Source organism: Mrakia frigida (assembly GCF_051309035.1).
Source record: "Mrakia frigida strain ATCC 22029 unplaced genomic scaffold BDY24scaffold_34, whole genome shotgun sequence".
In the NCBI taxonomy this organism is placed as follows: Eukaryota; Fungi; Basidiomycota; class Tremellomycetes; order Cystofilobasidiales; family Mrakiaceae; genus Mrakia; species Mrakia frigida.
The window spans coordinates 281,781-300,263 of record NW_027481247.1 but is presented as its reverse complement, the minus strand read 5'-3'; the positions used below and the strand labels follow the sequence as shown (position 1 = coordinate 300,263).

Below are 18,483 nucleotides of genomic sequence, written 5' to 3'. Positions count from 1 at the left end.
GGAGGAGGTTCGTCGGCTGTTTGATGACTTCCTACGAACTTGAACTTGAAGAAGGACTTGAAGATGGTCGTGATGGTTGGAGGGGAGAAGGGGAGCCTATCAATTTCAGTTGGGGTAAAGCTGCCAGAACCGCCAAGGGGCGTCTGATGGAAACCAAGGAGAAAAGCACTTGAGCTCGATAGGGAGGAGGAGCCGCCCAAAGATCTCCTCCGTCGGTTCCTGGACTCGTTGGACCGACATTGTCATCACCGAAATCGATGGGAGTCTCATCAGGTATACAAAGAGCATGTAGAGCCTCAGCAACGGCCTGGGAAAGGTTTAACAGAGCTGTAGACTCAAAAAGAAGGGAAGGCCAAGAAGTGACGATGCCGACGATGGATCGGCCTTTCCGTCGAAACCTCGACCGTGTCTCTCTCCTTCCCTCTGGGCACTGATGCTTGTACAAATCCCCGCTGACCGGCCGGCGACGAAAGGCAGCCTCAGAACGAGAAAAACTGGTCTCACGAGCACCTCTCGTATCCCAGAAGAACCAGAAGAAGGAGCTCTCTTCCTCGGTCTCGCGACGTCTGTCTCTCGTCGGCGTCGCGAGCTCTCTTCGAACTCAAAAGACTCGCCTTTCTAAATCGAGCTCCGCACCCGTAGCTACCCATCCTCGACCTGGGTCTCTTTCGATCTGTATATCTCGACTCTTGGCGTGGGTATGAGAGGATGCGGTGCGGGAGGAAAGAGAGCAGAGAGACTCGAAGCGCCGAGAAACGTACTGCGACTTTCTGCGTCTCGTCGTGTCTCTCTCTCCAGCCTGCCTGAGCTTAAGGCGTCGTTTAGGAATCAGGAGGAAGCACGAGATTGAGGCAAGCTTCGTACTTAGTGAGCTGATCTCGTCGGAGAGGTCCTCGAGTGAAGGGAGGGGGCGAAAGAGAGGCGACGAAGACATCTTCCTGGGATCGAAGCTCAAAAGCGACCACGCAGGCAGACGCTCGAATCTGGAACCCAACGGCAGCTTGTTGAGAAGTCGTTTCGGGCTCTCAAGAAGCTTCCGCCAGGTGCAAGATGCGAGCGAGTGGCGTCTGAGAGACTTTTTTTTGGAGGAGGACGTGGTCAAGCAGCTCGTTAGTCGAGTTTTATCTGCAGCTCCGGAGTTAGATGATACAACGGAGCAGACAGAAACCTCCGAGCAGCGATATGTTTGGAACTTCCTCAAGGACGTGCCACCGCAACGGGGCGACAAAAAAGGAAAACGAAGAGACGCGAGTCGCGACGCGTCGTCAACTTTCTCCTCGGAGCTTGCCTTTCAGCAGGGGAGGCACTCGATCTCCGAACTCCAGCTCCAGCTCTCAGCGGACTCGAGAAGCGGACGAGAGAAACGTGTGTTTCAGGAATTGAAACCTGAAAAATGGGAACGGAATGAAAAGAAGAACAACGACGTTCAGTTTTGGTCTCCTCCTTCCCCTCGGTCCTTCGATCGGTAGGCGACGAGTCTCGACTCGAAGGGGGCAAGAATAACTGCAAAACTAATCGATGGCACGAAGGAGGAGAAAAGTCTAGCAAGGTGACGTCGTCTGTTCCCTCGACGTCCCTGCCCTTTCGAATGAGCGGAGACGTCGAGGAGACGAGGAGCGTCGCCTTGCCTGAGCTCCTCCGGTATAACCTCCTATGTCTGAAGAGAGCAAAGAGAGGATGCGAAGGAAAGACCCAAGTGAATCGTGAAATCAAAGACGAGGGAAGAAAAGAAGAAGGTCAACAGACAACAGACGACTCATCGTCCTCTCCGTCCCTCAGCTCCAAGCCAGTTCGATAAGATCGGATCTCAACCTGGAGCTGCACGAGAAGGAATATGTGAAGTTCAAGCGAAAATATCCCATAAGCCGTTCCTACAGGGGAAAAGCAGGAGAACCCAAGACGCGACGCGTCCCTCATGCCCTTCTGCTCTCCCGCTCAAACCCTTCGGGACCGAGCACTCGAACCGTAACCATGCTCTCAGCCTTGTAGAGAATCTCGAGGATGTCCGCTGAGAGCTAAGCCACCCGGAAAACAGTCGAGTGAAAGGGATTCCCCCTTCCCTCCTCCCTCCTCCCTTTCGACGACGCGTCGAAACGAGCCGCTCAGAGCCAAGGGTCCCCTAACTTCGGTGGAAGAGAGCGTCCCTTCAAAACCAGGAGATTCTATGGGTTCCGAGCAAACAGCTTCTTCGACAACATCTCGTTCCCGTCCGTTCAAACGCGTCGAACAAGGAGGGTCTCGGTCTCGAAAGGCGACGCAAATGACTCTCAACCTGCCTGCCTCCTTCCACCTCGTTCATCTAGTGACGATAACCTGGAGGAGAGGTATCCCGGAGCTAGATACGGGCTGAGAGGGATCTGCGTCATGACAGTCAGAAGAAGAAGGGGACGAGGGAAGAAAGAGAAGAAAGGCTCGTTCGCTGGGCGCTATAGAGATCGAGATCGAGAGAAATAGAAACAAAGTGGGAAGGTAAAAAGAAAAACAGAGAATCGAAAAAAAAAGAGACAAAATTGATCACGAGGTCGAAGGAAAAGACAGGAGGGCAGAAGTCGAACGACGAGTCGCCGTCGTCGCTCTTTCGAACCTTCGACCTTCCAAACACTCGGGGATTAGAGGAGTACCTACCACCGCAGGCACTGCCTTGAAGCCCAAATGGAACAGTCTTCCAGTCTGGCCTCGAGTGAACGGACCCAACCTTCCCGCTCGTCTGCTCGTTTCGTTTCGTCTCACCTCTGAACGCGTCTTCCTCCTCCCCTCCTCTCGAACACTTAACACTCCATCATCTTCGACCGGGAGCAGCTCGAAATAGTAACTGCTACAAAGAAAAGATGGTCTGGAAGAGCTAGCAGGATTGAAGCGAGTCGAGTGGGAAGCCTAGAAGAGGATCGACGACGGCCACCCCCTTTCGCACTGATGCTCCCCCTCTCGCCACGATGCCGATCCAAAAGACCGAGCAGAGTGATGCGAAGGAAAGAGAGATCAAGGCGAAACAGGGCGAGAAGGGTTCGCGTTCGATGGGGTCGAACGAAGAAAGAGAAACGACGACGGCCTGACACCCCCATCCTGCTCGACCACAATGCCGGTCTACACAAGATCAAGCAGAGTGGTGCGAAGGGAAAGAGAGATCGGGGCGATGGAGGTTTTCGTCTCGCACAAATCAGGGCGAAAGAAGGAAGGAAGGAAGCAAAAGGGGGAGGGAAGCGACCTCGTTCTCTCTCCTCCGCGTTTGTTTCGACTTCTTGTGCTCCCCACTGTCGTACCTTCGTCGCCTGCGATCGAGTGTAGACACGAAGGCCGAAGCGGAAAATTATGACAAAGGCAAGCTCAGCGAACGAGCTACTCGTGCTTCGGACACCACGCCCTTACTCTCGAGAGAGTATGTGGAGTAGCAGAAAAGGGAAGTACGAGAGGGCCGTTGCACGTGCTGCTTCACAGAGAGGAGTATAAGAACAGAGTGGTAAAGAGGAGATGATATAGTCGAGGGAAAGAACGAGTGCAAACGAACTAAAGGAAAGGTAAGAAAGGAGAGAACGGGAAGGACAATGGGCCAGACAAAACGACTCGTTGCTCGACCTTCCTTCCTGCTCCAACCGTTCACTTGCGAAAGCAAAGAACGCTTAAAGCAGAGAGAGGAACCAGCAGCGAGAGGGTTCTGAAAAGCGTAAGGCCGGCGAAGAAAGACAGAGGGAAGGAGAGTGGCCTCCCTCGCTCGTCCCGCCGCCCATCGACGAGTTCTCCAACCCCACTCCTTCCAGCGTCTCCAGATCTCGCTGCTTTTTCAAGCGGGTACGAGAAGAGAAGACGCTGTCGAAGAGAGGCAAGAACTCGAAAGAGGGTGGCGCGACGGGGTAGGAAGGAAGGGAGGGAGGGAAAGAAGGATTGAAAAGGAGGTTGAAGGGGAGGGAGAGATAGAAGATGGGGTGGTTAATGGAGGGGACAGGAGAGGCGAGTCGTGAATGGAGTCGAGTGGTCTGCGAGGAAAGTCTTCTGCCGTCGGATCGAGACCCTCGGAAGGGATGTTGACGGGAAGAAGAGGACCTCGCAAACCACCTCCCTTCACTACAAGGCAAGCATCTCCCTTCCGTTCCCTCCCAGCCCTCAATAGTCACGAACGAGTTGTCGACATCCACGGCCAGCCTAGCGAGAACCTGTTGCCCAAAGCGATTCCGAAGCAAGAAGAAGAAGAAGAAGAAGAAGAAGAGAGGAACAAGGTCAGCACAACCATCTTCCTTCCTTCGATCCACCTCTTTTCTTCCCCCAGAAAGCCCTCCTCAACTTTGTTCGTTCTTCTCTAAATCCCTCAGCATAACTATGACATAAAATGTGTATTGCCTTCACCGCCCGAAACGAACCATCTCCCCTCCTGGACCCGCAGATTCAAGACGAACCGTCGGAGGAGAAGAGAAGCTCTGAAGTCTTGGAGGACTTCCCGGCCTAAGTGGGTTTTGTGGGTTGTCGTCACAGGGAAATAGAGAGAAAGTAATAACGAGAGGGAGAGGGTGGTAGTGATGTAGAGAGGGGGGGGGGAGACTTACGAGGAGAAGAGAAGAAGGAGAGAAGGAGAGGAAGGAGGGAGGTGATGGTTCGAGAGGGAAGAAAGCGAGCGAAAAAGCTGGGAGGAGGGGGAGGGGCGGTCGTTAAGGCGAGTTCACATATTGTTCGCAGGTTTATGGCAGTAGATCCCCTTTCGAGACTGATCTCAATAACATCGAACTATCAGAAGTGAAGATTTTCCATCCCTTGCTCTCTCAACAAACTCAGCATCTTCAGCCTAGCAACGAACCTCCCTCCTTCTCCCTCGCCTCAGCTCGAGCTTGACGCTTTCCCCAACCCACCATCTCCTCCCCCTTCCTCTATTTTTCTTTGAACATGGCCGCTACTCTCCCATCCGGAAAAGGTGAGCGCTCTTCTTCTTCTCATTTCTCTTCTCACCGTTTGAAACCAGCCCAGGAAACAAGCTCAACTCAAGCTGACTCTCCTCTCCCTTCCTCTCCTCCTCTCCTTCTTTCATCCTTCCAGCCAAGCTCCGTTCCTGCCTCCTCTGCTCCATCCTCCTCTCCTCCTCCGAGTTCAGGAAATCAGGTTGCCCGAATTGTGAAGAGATCTTGCAGGTGAGCACCGTCGTTCTTCTCGCTTTCGTTCTCGAGCTCGTCCAGCTCGAGAGCTCAACCTCCTTCCTTCGCTGACCGTCGCTTCTTTTCATAACGGTGTAGATGAAAGGATCGGGAGAGAAGGTCGCTCAGTGTACTTCTGCTCAGTTCGATGGAGTGATTGCGGTCATGAGGGATAACAGTTGGGTCGCGAGGTGGCAGAGGACAGGTCAGTCGAGCTTCCTCTTCCTTCTGGTTCTCTTTCCATCCTTCTCGAGCTAGCAGGATGTTGGCTCTTCCGAGAGAGAGTCGATGAGCTACGGGAAAGCCGTTTCTCGATGTAGAGCGGGCTCCTCTAGCTCCAGCGAGGGAGGGTCGAGAGAGAAATGAGCTCAACCGTCCCTCGACCGCCCCTCCCTCCCTCTCTCCCCTTCCTTCGCTGTCTCGTCCTTCTCTTTTTCTCAGAACCCCAACTGACTTCGTACCCTCCCCTTCCGCTCATTCACCTCATCAGACAAATACACCCGAGGTCTCTACGCCGCTCGAGTCACAGGGAAGCTGCCAGAGGATGTGATTGAGGAGCTCAACTCGAGAGGGTTCACGTATCGGAGGCGAGAGTCAGTACAGCTTCCGTTTCTTCTTGGAGGAAAGTTTTGTATTGTTGGGAGGTGATGTGGAAGAGCTAGAGAGGTGCTTTAAAGCTCAAGGAGGTCTGGAAACGAACGAACGAGCGCTCGAGCTGGAGCTGACCTTCCCCTTTCCTTCCCTCTCTGCCTTCTTCTTTCCTCTTTGTCTTCATAGCGAGATGGACGAGGAGTAGCAGCATCGTCTTATCAGCATAACATCTTTGTCGCCGTCCCTGTATCACCACCCCTCGACAGACCGGACGATCCTGCTGGAGGACGAAGGGAGGTTCGGTTGGGTCGAGTCGAGTCGAGCTTCAGTTTTCACGTCTTTCTCTCTTTCACGTATTACGATGTTGTATCCCCCTACCGGCTTCTTCCCATCCCTTCCAAGGACTCGAAAAATTGCGAATTGACCTGTATCGGTGAGCTCAACCCCTTTTCCCTCAGAGCCCTCACAACGAAGTGATTCACCTCGAACCCTCCCTCTCCTTCTCCTCCTCTCTTCCCCTCGACCAGCAGTACCGCCTCCAGCTCCCGCCTCCAGCTTCCAGCTCTGTCTCTTCTACAAGTCAACACGCTCCGCCAACGTTCTCAGCCCGCCTCCCAACCCAACCTCTCCAACTCAAGCTCAGCGCTCAATCTTCACTCAAAACCAAACGCGGCTCGGTTCCTTGCGATCAACACCCCCCACAACCACAAAACCACTTTGCCCTCATTGAATTCTCGAATCCCTCCCCAGCCAGTTCAATTCCAGCTCCCTCCTGACCCCTCTCGGCTCCCACTCGCAGCACTGCTTCGAAGTCTATAAAGCCTTTCCCTCCCTGCCTTTCTTCTCGTCTCTCATCAACCATCACCTCCCTTCCCCTCCCTCCCTCCTCACTTTCAACCTTCACCACACTCCCTTCTAGCCAACCTAGCTTTTCAAAAATGCTTTCCCTCCTTTCGATTGTCACCTTCGCTCTTTCCGTCGCCAATGTCAACGCTTCGCCCGTCCCCATCAAGAACAGAGGAGTGAGTCTCTCGTCTTTCTTCTTTCCCTTTCCGTTCGTTTGCTTCGCTGACTCTGTGTTTCTTGGTGATTCTTAGCTCGGCCTCCTCTCCAGTTCAGGATCTGGGTCCCTTGCTGGTTCTGGAGCTGGTTCTCTGGGAGTTGGATCTCTCGTCGGGGTAGCTGAGTCTGCGTCTGCTGCTGTTTGTCTCTCTTCCCTTCTTCTCTTCCCTCTCTTCCCTCTTGACGTCGCTGAATTCTTCGTCTTCGTTCCTTCGTTCGTTCATGAAGCTCACCGGGTCAGGAGCCCTCGCTCTCGGAGGAGGCTCCGCTCACGGTTTTTTGGGACTCGGAGCGGTTCTCGATACGACCGCTGGCTTGTTCGGAACTGGGATCCTTTCGGCTGGTGGGAGTAACGGATGGTGGACGTTCAACTGTCCTGCCACTTGGGTGCAACCTACTTGGTACCAGTGAGTCGGCTGCTTTGACGAGACGAGACGAGACGCGATGATTGATGAGTGACTCGAGCTGATGCTCTCGCCCTTTCCTTTCTTGAATTGCCTCACTCGTCCCTTAGGTTTGGATACTTCAACAACGTCGGACTCTGGGTCGCCTTCCGATCGGAAGCTTTGTTGATCGCTCACTTGAAATCGTTGAACTTCGCCCAAGTGAGTTTCGCTCTGTCCTCCTCCTCTCCCTCTCCCACTCCTTCCTTCTCCCCGCTTCCTCGCCTCGTCTCCCCTCTCCCTCACTACCTTCCTGCCCTTTCCCTGCTGGCTTCCCTTCCCGCCCAGATCCAAGTCGAAAACACCTCCCACCTTTTCCTCGGCCTCGACATCGCTCTCACCGCTCGAGTAGTCTCCACCGCCCACGCCAACCAGTTCGGATATTGGACCTCCGCTGTCGGCGGAGTCTTCGTCGCTCTTGAAGCTTCTTTGGATGTTGGCGTCGCGGGCGACGTGGATCTTCTGTTGGGAAGCTGTGGGTGGGGACGAGTGAGTTGAGCTCTCCCGTCGCCTTTCGTCGAAGCTCGAAGTTGAACTGACCCTCAGTTCGTTCAACAGAACATCCAAACGTGTACCTCGTGCTCCGCCTAGGTCCTCTTCCCCCTTCCCCTCTCGCTTTGTTTGTTCGTCGCCGTCGCGTCGACGTTCCTACCTCCCTTACTTTACACACCCCACCTGCCCTTTTCGGTTTCCTTCCATTCCTTCCTTTGGTTACTTGTCTAGGTCATAAATCACTAGGTTCTCTCTTTGCTTCTTGACTGTTGGGTGTTGCATGCTGGGTACGCTCTCTTGCACGAAGAGACGAGGGAAGGAGAGGAGGAGGAGGAGGGGAAGAGAGAGAGAGGAATGAGGAGAGCAAGAAACTGAGATGAATAGAAGGATTTAGATGGACGAAACAAGCCTAGGAGAGAGCTTCCATAGGGAAAGAAGATCGTCAAAGCAAAACAGCGTGTCAAATCTAAAATTCAAAGCTAGCGACGCGTCTCGTTCTCTTTCCGTCCTTCTTCGTCATTTCCACCGCGCTGACCGATCGAGGATGCTTCTTAGGAAGTAACGGAAGCGTTGTGAAAGGTTGTTGAGGGGGTAGAGGACCGAGGGAGAGTGGGTAGGGCGGAGGAGGAGAGGACAGGGTGTCCGACGGATTTTCGAAGGACGTGGAGGATGATCCGGTTGAGGGTCTCGAGATGGAAGCTAAGACTGATGCTGCGAGTAAGATTAGCACCGACTTAAGTTTCGTTAGCAGGAAAAAGACGGGAAACGTCGAGAAAAGCGGACGAGGAACTCACACGACGCGTCCTTCTTCGAGTTCCGCTGGTACATTCTTGATCGTCGTCTACAGCTATCGCAGGTCATGCAGAGTTACCCATTCCACCTCGAGATGAAAGAATCTTCCAACTTGATCATCCGACAGCTCGAGCAGATTCGTCGGCCCTTTGTCTCGAAAGACGCGACGAGAGGGGAATCTGGCGAAGGAGAAAATATCACGGAAGAAAGGGCAGGAAGGGACTTATCAGCATTGTTTACAGACGTATGGGTCATGGAAACGAAGAGTCAAGGGAATGGCCTCACGGGACGACGCGCCAACGGCAGAAGCTTGAAAAGGCGATGAGGGCGATAAAAGGAGTTCGACCGGGGTCGGAGGGAGGTTCTGAGATGGATGATACAGAGAATTGGAGTTGGCGAGCTCGATGGATATTCGAAGGTGAGGCTGACGTGGGAAGAGGGGGTCGGGTTGGCGAGAAGGTCGAAGCGCGTCGTGATTTGAAGGAGGAGGTGGGCGGGAGGTTGAAGCGAGGGAAGTTAAGGACGAAGGAAATCGAGGATCCAAGAGAGGAAGAGAGCTGGGTATACTGTTGAGTGATTAGGAAAAGAACTGGGAGTCCATGGTCCTCGAGGCGGAGAGTTTGAGTTCGAAAAACAAAGGGAGAGCGTCGAAAACGAACCTCTGCTTGGGACGGAAACCTCCCGTTCGTCCTGCAGGGAGTCCACCTACTGCTAGGACGGAAACTAATGACCAAGTTGAATGTTGTTCAGCTCGATGCGCCTGAAAGAGCGTCTGAACGAACAGGAAGACTCACCTCGTCCAGGGTCTAAGACGCCCACGTCTCCCTCTGGAAACTTCACAGGAAAAGCGTGTCCTTCCAATCCCTGAGGAGGGAAGAGGTGAGGTAGCCTTCGGATGTTGAGGGATCGATGGAATCGATCGCTGCTGGTCGACCGAGCAGGAGGGGGAGGAGCTGGGGGTGGAGGGAGCGGAGGCGCGTCGAGGAGTATCGAGAGAATTGACGGGAGAGGAACTCCTTCAGCGGCCTCGGTTCGGCGAGGGGAAAGAGAAGAGGGCTGATGATATATCATGAGCGTTGGAGAGGAAAAGGAGAAGAGAAGGAGGACGCAGAGGTTGATGGATCAGCCAACACTTCGGGTCCAGCTCTCGCTTTCCACGAGAGAAATGAAACGCTTCTTCCCCTTCGTTTCACGAATTAGTGAATGTATGTTTCAGAGCTCGGCTCAAGAGGAAGCTGTCCAACCAACCAAGCAGGCCTGCGATCAAGAACGATCCAAGGAAAGGAAGAGGGCCGAGCGAGGCCGCGTCTCGAAGCTTGTGTAGGAGATTTCCAGACCATTTCGCGTTTTCGAAAGCCGAGGAATAGAACCAAGTTCACGCTAGTCTAGTTCTGAGGGAGCGGGAGCGATGAAGACCAGGAGTGAATTCAGGGGACAGAAGAAGAGGAGGGAGGGATGGGCTGTCGAAAGAAAGTCCGCCTATCAGAGCAGAGAATCGCGTGTATACGGGTCTAAAAGCAAAGGATTCTATGTTGAGACTCAGCTTCTTCAGAAACGGCGAGGATTGAGCGTTGACGACGATTGGGGAGGAGAAGGAAGCGGGCGGAGGACCAAAGAGGTGAGCTCGCGACCTTCGTTTGTACCTTTTTGCTCCCACCATCATCACGCAGGAAACTCTCCCATCGCTCATCGTCCTTATCAAACTCACCAAATGAAGACCAGAGGTCAGATCTCCGCTTCCGTGAGTACTCATGAGCCGAGAGTCTGCGAGAGCAGTGGAGGGAAGGATGGGAAGGAAGAGTCGAGCTCACGTCTGCCTCTCCTTCCTTCTTCCTCCTTTCTCCCTAGCACTGTCCGATTATTCGAGTGCCCACCGAGGTCTTCACCGAGATCCTCAAATACTCCTCCATCTCCCACTTGGATCTGCGAGCTGTCGCTTCAACCTGTCGTCGATTGAGAATCGTCAGTCCTGTTTCTTCCTTCCTCCTGCTCTCGCCTGACACTGACGCCCCCCATCTTCCCTGTGGGTAGATTGCAAGACCTCTGATGGATCAGGAGATGCACATCGTCGCCAACAGGAAAGCTAGCTTCGATCCCCTCATCTTCATGGGAAAGAATGCGCATCGAGGCGAGCTCTTGAGGTCCGTCTCACTCTCCTTCCCTCTTCCCCTGAAAGTGCCCTCTTCATCGAAGCTTCAGTAGCTCGAATTGACTCCTACTTTTATTTCTGTCTTTAGGATCCTCTTCATCGACGTCCCCGAAGTCTACGCCGCCTCCCCTTCCGTCTACATCCCTTCCATCGTCGCAGCTCTTCCCACCTTCGTCAACCTCACCTCCATCTCCCTCCCTTCCCCTCTCATCAACGACGCCGTCTTCGTCATGGTCTACGCACATCCACTCATCGAGAAGCTCGAAGTCGTCGGCTACCTCCGACAGAGTTTCAACACCCTCAACCTCGATTCCCCAGTTCGACTTCCTCGAAAGCGCGTCGCGCCGCTCGAGGTTCCCAAGCTCGAGGCAGGATTCTCTCTCCTAGAGATCAATTTCCTCGAGAAGTTCCTCAACTTCCTTCAATTCCATTCGGTCGTGGTCCCAGCTCTCTGGTTTGGATTCGAAACCCCGATGGATCCTCCTCCTTCCCTTCTCAGGTCGCGAGACATCCAAAACCTCAACATCATTTACTTTCAAGTCGCTCCCATCGCCTTCCGATCCGCCTACGATTACCTCGAAAAAGTCATGGAGACTCAGACCTCGCTCGAAGTGGTTTCGCTTGGCCTGCGAGACTGGGAGTCCGAGGAAGGATTCGAGGTTGGAGGTCACTCGTGGAAGATGTTCATCGACGGAGCAGCCGAACCTCCTTCTTTCTCCTTTCAACACGCTTGGGCAGGAACCATGGTTCGATGCATCGATACCGACTATTATCGAGAGTCGGCAGGACAGGATTTCGTCGAGAGCGCATTGAGGATTCGCTTCGTCGCTGGATCCGTCGTCAAGTCGAGGATGATCCGAGCGCTGGCGAGGCAGACGAACACGTTTGCCTACATGCTTATGGCAGACGAAAGCGATCTCAGGTGGCCTGACTGGGTAAGTAGATTCGTAGAGCTCGAAGAGACCCCTCGTGTTGACCTCTCCATCTCTTTGTCTCTTTGTTCTTTGTTCATAGTTCGAAACCGTCGCCGTCATGTCTCACGAGTTGGCCATCCTCGGAGTCCTCTACATCGACAGCTCCCTCACACCGACCCCCACCGTTACTACCACCCTCGCATGCTCTCAAGCTTGTTACACGAAGCTCGCTTTCTCCCATCCCTCCCTCCACGACGCGTCGGAAGTCATCGGCGGATACCTCTCCCTCTTCGATCTCCTTTACAACCTCCACGTCGCTCGACTTCAACTCCTTCACGAGGTCTTCGCCGACGGGAAGGACAAGGTCCTTCACTCGACGTTGAAGACGAAGAAGGGCTTGGTTGTTCAGATCGAGGCGGACGTCGGAAACGGGGAGGACGGCGAGTGGGAGATGTGGGTCGACAAGCTGGACGGCGTTCCCACGGAGGAGAAGGTCAATAGATGTCGCTGTTTCGGATGCGGAGACGTCAAAGACGGAGAGGATCCCATCTCGGCCATCATGGAGTGCGAAGTCGATGAGGTTCGAGAGGCTCTCGCCGTCGGAGGCTTCGATTTGGACGCGTTCGACTCGAGGTGAGTTTTCCTCTCTTGCGTTCTTCCTTCTCTAGGTCCTCAATCTGACCTCTGCTTCCCTGATTTATAGGTCTCCTTCGTCGCCCATCGAGCAAGATTCTTTCGAGTCGTTCCTCAGGTTTATCCAGTCCTTCGCTTCTCGTCTCTCTCAGTTTCTGACGCGTTCGTCCCCTCCGTCCCTTCTTTCCTCCAGATCCAACTCGTGAATCGCACCAAGCGAACCCTCAAGCGACCAGCACCTTCGCTACTTCCTCACTATGCAATCCTCTCTTTACGAAATCTCATGACGCTCCCTCTCCTCTCCTTTTGTGCTCTCTCTCTCTCTTCTCGCCACCAAGTTCCAACTCGACGAACGAAGAAGAACGTTTACTTGTTTATCGTCATCTCGAAAGGGCGCGAGTGGTACATAAGTACAAGGAGAAGAAGACGAAACTTAAAGCGAAGCAGAAACCGAAGACCGAAACCGAAAAGAAAGGAAACTGAGAACAAGAAAGAAGAAGAGTCGGGGAGAGAAAGGGGACGGCGTGTCGACGAATCGATACAAAACAGAGAAAGAGCAATGTTAGTAGAGAGAGAGAGATGGATGAATGCGGAGATGGATGGATGGAGTGGCACATGTAGGAAACGAAGGGGGATGTAAAGTGTAAGGTTGAAAGTGTCCAGGTCGAAGAGAGGAGGGTGAATGCAAAGAGACGAGAAACGAAGGAGAGGTGTAGATCAAGGGTGGGTAAAAAGGTAGAACTCGTCGTACACTAACGAGAGAAGGGTGAGGAAGTCGTCCGATTAATCCTCCATGTCGATGTCGGCGTCTCGTCGCAGAACTCCTCGAACGAGCCTCGTTCCTTCCTCCTCCTCCTCCTCCCTTTCCGCGTCCTCGTCCTCATCATAATCCTCGGGATCGAGAGCGTCCTCGTCCTCCTCGAGAGCTTCTCCGTCGTCGTCGATGAGGATGCCATCTGGTGGACGCTGCGAAAGAGGGAAACGAAAGAAGCGAAGCGAGGTCAGCGTCGTAAAACGAGACGCGTCGACGGCGAGGAAACAAAGCTCGGAAACTCACAATCATCGACTCTCCCGAGTAAGTGAACCCTCTGAAGTTCTCCTGTACACTGCTCGTCAGGGGACTTCCTCCTAGAGGGTTGAGTCCAGGTCTCTGCGGTGTGCTCTTGATCGCCATTCCAGTTCCTCCGCTCATCGACCCGACCATCGAGCTCGACGTCCCGTTCGTTCCGTTTCCAGCTCCTCCTCCAGCAGCGTTGATTCCGTTGGAAGGCTGGTTGACCCATCCCTCGATAGGATCGTCCTCCTCGAAGGGGTTCGCCGACTGGACGGACGTTGAGGTGAACTCGGGATCGAAGTTGGCGACGGACTCGTCCGATTCGACGACGGGTTTGAAAGGAGGAGTGACCTGCTTGGAAGCGAGAGCGACCCAGTCGACGGACTTGAAGAAGGGATGATCCTTGAGTTCGGCGGCGTCTCGAGTGGCTCCGAGTCGGTGTTTGGGGTTTCGGTTGAGGAGCTGAGGGAGGGAAGAACGAGGGAGAGCGGTCAGCTTCGAGCCTTCGACGCGGTCTGTATAAAACGCGGGAGATAAGAGGCTAGAAAGAACGAGCACTCACTCCCTTGACGAACTGCTTCCCATCCTCGTCGATAACGCCTCGAGGGAATCGAATCTTTCCAAAGCAGATGTTCTTGTACATCTGTTGAGTATCCTCGGCGTAGAAGGGACTCCATCCACAGCACATCTCGAAGAGGAGGACTCCGAGGGACCAGAAATCGACGAGCTTCGAATATCCGTTGTCGTCGAGGAGGACTTCGGGAGCGAGGTATCTGGGGGAGGCGAGGGAACGAACGAAGGGTCAGCTCGAGCTTTGATGAGGTCGGCTCGAGAAGAAACTCAAGAAGTAATGCTCACTCGGTGGTTCCACAGAAAGTGTTGGTGAGCTGATCGGCGGCGAGATCGGGTTTCGAGAGTCCAAAGTCGCAGAGAGCGACGTGACCGGTCGCGTCGAGGAGGATGTTCTCGGGTTTGAGATCCCTGAACAAAAACGACGCCAAAACGATAGCAATCAGCTCTCCACCACCTCAAATACCAACTCGAACAATCGAGGAACGAAAGGGAAACCTGAAAACTCACCTGTAGACGATATCGTACTTGTGCAAATGCTCCAGCGCCAGCACCAACTCAGCGATGTAAAACCTCGCCCTCTCCTCCGTGAACCTCCCCTCCTTCTGAAGATGCCAGAACAACTCGCCTCCACTCTTGTAGTCCGTAACGAAGTAGAGCTGCTTCTCCGTTTGGAAGCTGAACTTGAGTCCGACGAGGAAAGGGCATTCGAGGGAGGTTTGAAGGATCTTCCGTTCTCCGATGGTGTGAGCGACCTCCTTCTTGGCTACGATCTCCTTCTTGGAGAGGACCTTCATGGCGTAGATTCGCTTGGTGTCTCGTTTCCGAACCTGGAAGACTCGTCCGAACGTTCCTCGACCGATGAGCTTGAGGAACTCGAAGTCCCGAGGGGTAAGGTGAGTCTTGCTCTGTTAGAGGGAAAAAAGCGAAGGGATGGAGAGATGAGGGTCAGCTTGTGACGTCGAGCCCACTCGAACGATGAAAACGAGTTGCTGAGTTGGTGAAGGGAAAGGAGGAAGACGAACCTGAGCGACGTCGTACCGAATCTGAACCCTGACCTCTCCTGAAACCTCCTCCGTCCCTCGAGTCCCAAGCCTACGAAAGGAGAAGCAACGTCGATCGGTCAGCATTCAACGTCGCATCCGAATAGGAGAAGACAAGATCAACTCACTTGAACCACGAGTCCATCACGAAACCGTTTCGACAGACGGGACGAATCTCTCGAATCCCAAGGAATCCCTCTCCCTCCTGAGCTCGATCGTAGACGGTGATATAGATGAGAGATGTTTCGCTGACGAGATCACTAGAGTACAACAACGGGGAAGGGAGGTCAGTCAGGATGAGCTCTCTCTCTCCTTCAATCAAACGAAACTCAAACTCACAAGGTGACCTCGTGTTTCCAAACTGGATCGCACGCTGATGGCTTCCCCAACCACTCTGACCTGCTCTCTGTAGCCTTAGGCGTCGTCGCCCCACTCTTGGCTCCAGGGAGAGTCAACTTCGTCTTGCCCATCATCGCGGCGCTCCTCGACCTCGCTGCCATGTCGAACGCTCTCGAGATGGACCCGATCCCCAAGATGCCGCTGCTCGGCGTGGGAGGTGCTGAAGGAGTGTAGGTAGCGACTCCCTTGGTGGTAGGTTCGTGCGACTCTATGGGTTCCCTGGAGACGAACTCGTTGTTCTCGAACGTGACGACGACGTAGGGTCTGCTGGTGGCCATGGCCTCGGAAGGGATGTTGAGACCTCGAGCGGACATGAGCTTGACGGTGAGGTGACCCTTGGGATGGGTGTTGGGAGAGAGAGAACGAGGCGAGCTGGAGGCAGGAGAGGATATGGAGGTGGATTCGAGGGTGGAGGAGATGCTGAGATGGGAAGGAGTGGAGGCGCCGGAGTAAGATTGGTTGCTTTGGAGGGAAGGAGCGAGGTTGGTGTTCTGAGTGGTGGGAGAGGTTGGGTTTCGTCGTAAAGGAGGAGCGTTCATCCTGAAGTCTGGTGGGTGGATCGAAAGGGAGGTGGTTGGTAGAGCAGTGGTTCCACTGAGAAGATCGAGGTGGAGGAGGGAGGAGAGGGAGGAACGGGGAGGAGAGGAGGAGGGAGAGAGGAGGAGGAGGAAGCATGTCAGTCAGCATGGAAAGAGCCGTCCGTTCTCTATAGAAAAAGCTGCTCCTATCTCGGAAGAGTCTTCCCTCCTCGTTGGGACCCTATGATGCATCTCGGAGAGAAAAAGAAGGAGCAAACTTGCTCCTCTCTCGTCTTGTGGGAGCCTCAACGTGGGGGCGAGAGCGAGGGAAGCTCTTCTCCTCCTTCTAGCCTCCTTCCTCCCTCGCCTTTCCTTCTCTTCCCCCCTTCGGAGCCAGCGAATTATGTATATATGGAAGGCGGTGCTTACCTGACTGCTGGATTCCCGTGAGGTACCGCCATGGAAGGAGGGAAGTCCGAGTTTGTTGGCGTCCTAGGAGGTTGGGCTTGAGACGACCCCATCGCGTCAAAGGGATTCACTTGAGCTTGAGCAGAAGCTTTAGGAGTGACCTGGTAGGGCGGTGGGCGGTATAGAGAAGTCGAAGGAGAGAGCAGAGAAGAAGAAGAAGAAGAGAAAGAGCTGACGGTAAGCTACACGTTCGGGGACGGACGGGAGGAGGGAGGGGAGAAGGGAAGGAGAGAGCTCAAGAACGAACCTGATCAGAAGGTCCGGGAGGCCAGAACTATACAACAAAGTAACGTGCAAAGGTCAGCATGGGCAGAGTATATATAAGCGGAGTCTGATTCCTGTATACGTACCTTCATCATCCTGATTGAACCGGAGGACTTTGGACGATGGGAAGGGAGAGGTCGAGAGGCTGGCGGTTCGTCGACTGCTGATGATTTGGCAGGAGTAGCAGGTATTATACCAACACAGGGAACAGGAGAGAGGATGGAAGGCGTTGAAGAAGAAGGAGAAGAGGAGCGTAGAGATAGACTGAACGTCGTTGGCGAAAGAGAGAGGGAGGGTTCCAGAGGAGAGAAGAGATGGATGGAGTTGGGAGGAGAGAGAGAAACAGAGCAAGGTTCAAGCCATCAGCGTCAGGAAAGCGCAGGTTTCCCTGTCGTTTTATTTTCGCAGAGATGTGTATGTATTCTTCATCTTTACTTCCGTTGCTACGGGAGGCGCTTCTCAAGATCGGCTAAAACTTTCAGAAGAAACGGACACACAAGATGAGCGAAGGGAGCAAGAGGGAGGGAGCTCAAAGAAAAACCAGCCTAGCGCCCTTCTGAAGAGAGAGGGAAGATTTTCGTAAGGAAGAGACTGACACCTCGACTCTTATTGGACCTATCTACCTCACTTGAGTAGGTCCCTTCGGGAAAATCTTCCCCGGAATCCGCAGAGCAACAGGACGGTCTGAAACGAGACGCGCCTCGTCCTCTTTTCGACGACGACCAGCCTCGTTTGGGGACGATCGACCAGTGCTCACACTTGCTGAGAAGTCCGATGAGAATCGATACGCACTCTCTTGCGCCAAAAATATATCTATCTCGCAAAAACGAAGGACAGGGAGGAGCTGAGAGAACGCGTCCAGCCTCATCGCTTCCGACCGGAACGAGCGACGAAACGGAACTACGCCAGGGCACTATTGAAGCGAAGCATAAGATAAGTGAGAGTCAGCACGCGTCACTTGCGAGAAAGAAGCCAAAACGAAGGGAAACAGACGAACCTGCTCGCAAATCACTCGACATCTCTCCTTTCCCTCTATCGTCTTCGCTGTTCCCTACCCACGTTTTACGAGCCTGCACTTCAACCCTCTCATCCTTCCTCGCTCCTCCACTCAATTCGCGTCGGACAGCGCTCCTCGCTAGTCGGGAGTCTCACCTCCTCCAGCGTTCCGTCGAAGGTCCCCGACGCGTCCTGACGGTGAAGGAGGAGGTCGAGAGGGAGGATGATAGGGGAGATGCAGCTTCGATGTTGCGGCGAAGAGGATGGAAGGGGTTTGGTGACGAGGGAAGAGGAGGAGGAAGCAATCGAGGGGCCGGGAGGGAGGAGGGAGGGGAGGAACACGACGACGACGCGACGACGAGGTTCAAGCATCGCCTTAAGACAATGTCTAACTTCCCGAGATCAATGTTGTTTCGGCGTTAAGATTCTGTGGGGAAGCCGATTTCAAGAGATCTGGGTCGGAAAAGGGAGAGGAGAGGGGTCAGCTTGCGTTCTCTCCTAGAAACGAGAGAAAATGCCTTCACCTGACAAGACCTGCTAGGCGCTCAGAATGCTGGGTGAGATTGTCCAAGTCTTTGAACTGCCATCCGCACATGACGACGACGTTGGCGAAGAGTAGAGGTTGCGAGATCTGAGAGGAGGAGAGAATGGGTGAGCGTTGAGCTCAAGCTGAGGAAGGTCGGCAGAGAAACAGGTATCCTCGGGAGTTCCTTCAAGCTGAAACTCACGTCGAGGAACCTCTTTGATGCCAGATTAAGCTGCTTGAGAGTTTTTGGAGAGCAGAGAGAGAAGATCTGATCCAGGAGCTCGACGGGGAGGGAAGGAACGGGTCGACCTTTGACGACTTGGACCTTGGGAGGAGAACGCATCGTCTGAGGAGAGAGCGAAAAAGGGAAGAGCTTCAGACGAGGATAGTAAAGAGCCGAGAGTGCCAAGATTCTCACCTAGTACTCAGATTTCGATGTTGATGGTCGGAGGAAG

General features: G+C 53.9%; 6 protein-coding genes across 6 annotated transcripts; 3 read left to right on the top strand and 3 right to left on the bottom strand.

Annotated features, from left to right (window-relative positions):
- The first annotated feature begins 4,809 nt into the window (after positions 1-4,809).
- On the top strand, positions 4,810-6,324 carry SPT4 (transcription elongation factor SPT4). Its single transcript, XM_076636340.1, has 6 exons — positions 4,810-4,897; positions 5,020-5,111; positions 5,214-5,319; positions 5,605-5,707; positions 5,892-6,138; positions 6,233-6,324. Exons 1-5 carry the CDS (start codon positions 4,870-4,872, stop codon positions 5,908-5,910), a joined length of 348 nt encoding a protein of 115 aa, XP_076493548.1. The 5' UTR covers positions 4,810-4,869; the 3' UTR covers positions 5,911-6,138; positions 6,233-6,324.
- Positions 6,296-7,826, top strand: BDY24DRAFT_183346 (uncharacterized protein). Its single transcript, XM_076636341.1, has 4 exons — positions 6,296-6,727; positions 6,803-6,907; positions 6,996-7,174; positions 7,282-7,826. The coding sequence occupies exons 1-4, from the start codon at positions 6,644-6,646 to the stop codon at positions 7,706-7,708; spliced, it is 795 nt and encodes a 264-aa protein (XP_076493547.1). The 5' UTR covers positions 6,296-6,643; the 3' UTR covers positions 7,709-7,826.
- A 2,322-nt stretch (positions 7,827-10,148) lies between these two features.
- Positions 10,149-12,481, top strand: BDY24DRAFT_183308 (uncharacterized protein). The gene is made up of 5 exons (XM_076636339.1): positions 10,149-10,235; positions 10,343-10,456; positions 10,526-10,635; positions 10,732-11,578; positions 11,658-12,481. The coding sequence occupies exons 1-5, from the start codon at positions 10,206-10,208 to the stop codon at positions 12,192-12,194; spliced, it is 1,638 nt and encodes a 545-aa protein (XP_076493546.1). The 5' UTR covers positions 10,149-10,205; the 3' UTR covers positions 12,195-12,481.
- A 69-nt stretch (positions 12,482-12,550) lies between these two features.
- Positions 12,551-16,436, bottom strand: BDY24DRAFT_400339 (serine/threonine-protein kinase). The gene is made up of 9 exons (XM_076641946.1): positions 16,204-16,436; positions 15,197-15,850; positions 14,986-15,117; positions 14,840-14,909; positions 14,325-14,722; positions 14,103-14,225; positions 13,807-14,017; positions 13,248-13,706; positions 12,551-13,156 (listed from the first exon to the last, which is right to left on the bottom strand). Exons 1-9 carry the CDS (start codon positions 16,293-16,295, stop codon positions 12,974-12,976), a joined length of 2,322 nt encoding a protein of 773 aa, XP_076493545.1. The 5' UTR covers positions 16,296-16,436; the 3' UTR covers positions 12,551-12,973.
- An 887-nt stretch (positions 16,437-17,323) lies between these two features.
- On the bottom strand, positions 17,324-17,902 carry BDY24DRAFT_400337 (uncharacterized protein). The gene is made up of 2 exons (XM_076641945.1): positions 17,504-17,902; positions 17,324-17,419 (listed from the first exon to the last, which is right to left on the bottom strand). Exon 1 carries the CDS (start codon positions 17,872-17,874, stop codon positions 17,593-17,595), a length of 282 nt encoding a protein of 93 aa, XP_076493544.1. The 5' UTR covers positions 17,875-17,902; the 3' UTR covers positions 17,324-17,419; positions 17,504-17,592.
- Positions 17,895-18,471, bottom strand: BDY24DRAFT_400335 (F-box protein). The gene is made up of 4 exons (XM_076641944.1): positions 18,447-18,471; positions 18,231-18,374; positions 18,027-18,133; positions 17,895-17,955 (listed from the first exon to the last, which is right to left on the bottom strand). The coding sequence occupies exons 2-4, from the start codon at positions 18,369-18,371 to the stop codon at positions 17,922-17,924; spliced, it is 282 nt and encodes a 93-aa protein (XP_076493543.1). The 5' UTR covers positions 18,372-18,374; positions 18,447-18,471; the 3' UTR covers positions 17,895-17,921.
- Between the last annotated feature and the right edge of the window lie 12 nt (positions 18,472-18,483).

What these genes read in the sequence shown, in the direction of transcription:
- BDY24DRAFT_400339 (XM_076641946.1), bottom strand. Translation starts at nt 16,295, where the DNA reads ATGGGGTCGTCTCAAGCCCAACCTCCTAGGACGCCAACAAACTCGGAC. An exon ending in CACGGGAATCCAGCAGTCAG is followed by an intron (nt 15,851 to 16,203) that starts GTAAGCACCGCC and finishes CGATCTTCTCAG; the next exon opens with TGGAACCACTGCTCTACCAA. An exon ending in GGAAGCAGTTCGTCAAGGGA is followed by an intron (nt 13,707 to 13,806) that starts GTGAGTGCTCGT and finishes TCCCTCCCTCAG; the next exon opens with CTCCTCAACCGAAACCCCAA.
- BDY24DRAFT_183308 (XM_076636339.1), top strand. Translation starts at nt 10,206, where the DNA reads ATGAAGACCAGAGGTCAGATCTCCGCTTCC. An exon ending in CATCGAGGCGAGCTCTTGAG is followed by an intron (nt 10,636 to 10,731) that starts GTCCGTCTCACT and finishes TTCTGTCTTTAG; the next exon opens with GATCCTCTTCATCGACGTCC. An exon ending in ATCTCAGGTGGCCTGACTGG is followed by an intron (nt 11,579 to 11,657) that starts GTAAGTAGATTC and finishes CTTTGTTCATAG; the next exon opens with TTCGAAACCGTCGCCGTCAT.
- SPT4 (XM_076636340.1), top strand. Translation starts at nt 4,870, where the DNA reads ATGGCCGCTACTCTCCCATCCGGAAAAG. An exon ending in TACTCTCCCATCCGGAAAAG is followed by an intron (nt 4,898 to 5,019) that starts GTGAGCGCTCTT and finishes TCATCCTTCCAG; the next exon opens with CCAAGCTCCGTTCCTGCCTC. An exon ending in CGCGAGGTGGCAGAGGACAG is followed by an intron (nt 5,320 to 5,604) that starts GTCAGTCGAGCT and finishes TCACCTCATCAG; the next exon opens with ACAAATACACCCGAGGTCTC.
- BDY24DRAFT_183346 (XM_076636341.1), top strand. Translation starts at nt 6,644, where the DNA reads ATGCTTTCCCTCCTTTCGATTGTCACCTTCGCTCTTTCCGTCGCCAAT. An exon ending in TCCCCATCAAGAACAGAGGA is followed by an intron (nt 6,728 to 6,802) that starts GTGAGTCTCTCG and finishes GGTGATTCTTAG; the next exon opens with CTCGGCCTCCTCTCCAGTTC. An exon ending in CTGAGTCTGCGTCTGCTGCT is followed by an intron (nt 6,908 to 6,995) that starts GTTTGTCTCTCT and finishes TCGTTCATGAAG; the next exon opens with CTCACCGGGTCAGGAGCCCT.
- BDY24DRAFT_400337 (XM_076641945.1), bottom strand. Translation starts at nt 17,874, where the DNA reads ATGCTTGAACCTCGTCGTCGCGTCGTCGTCGTGTTCCTCCCCTCCCTC.
- BDY24DRAFT_400335 (XM_076641944.1), bottom strand. Translation starts at nt 18,371, where the DNA reads ATGCGTTCTCCTCCCAAGGTCCAAGTCGTCAAAGGTCGACCCGTTCCT. An exon ending in CATCAAAGAGGTTCCTCGAC is followed by an intron (nt 18,134 to 18,230) that starts GTGAGTTTCAGC and finishes TCCTCCTCTCAG; the next exon opens with ATCTCGCAACCTCTACTCTT. An exon ending in CGCCTAGCAGGTCTTGTCAG is followed by an intron (nt 17,956 to 18,026) that starts GTGAAGGCATTT and finishes TTTCCGACCCAG; the next exon opens with ATCTCTTGAAATCGGCTTCC.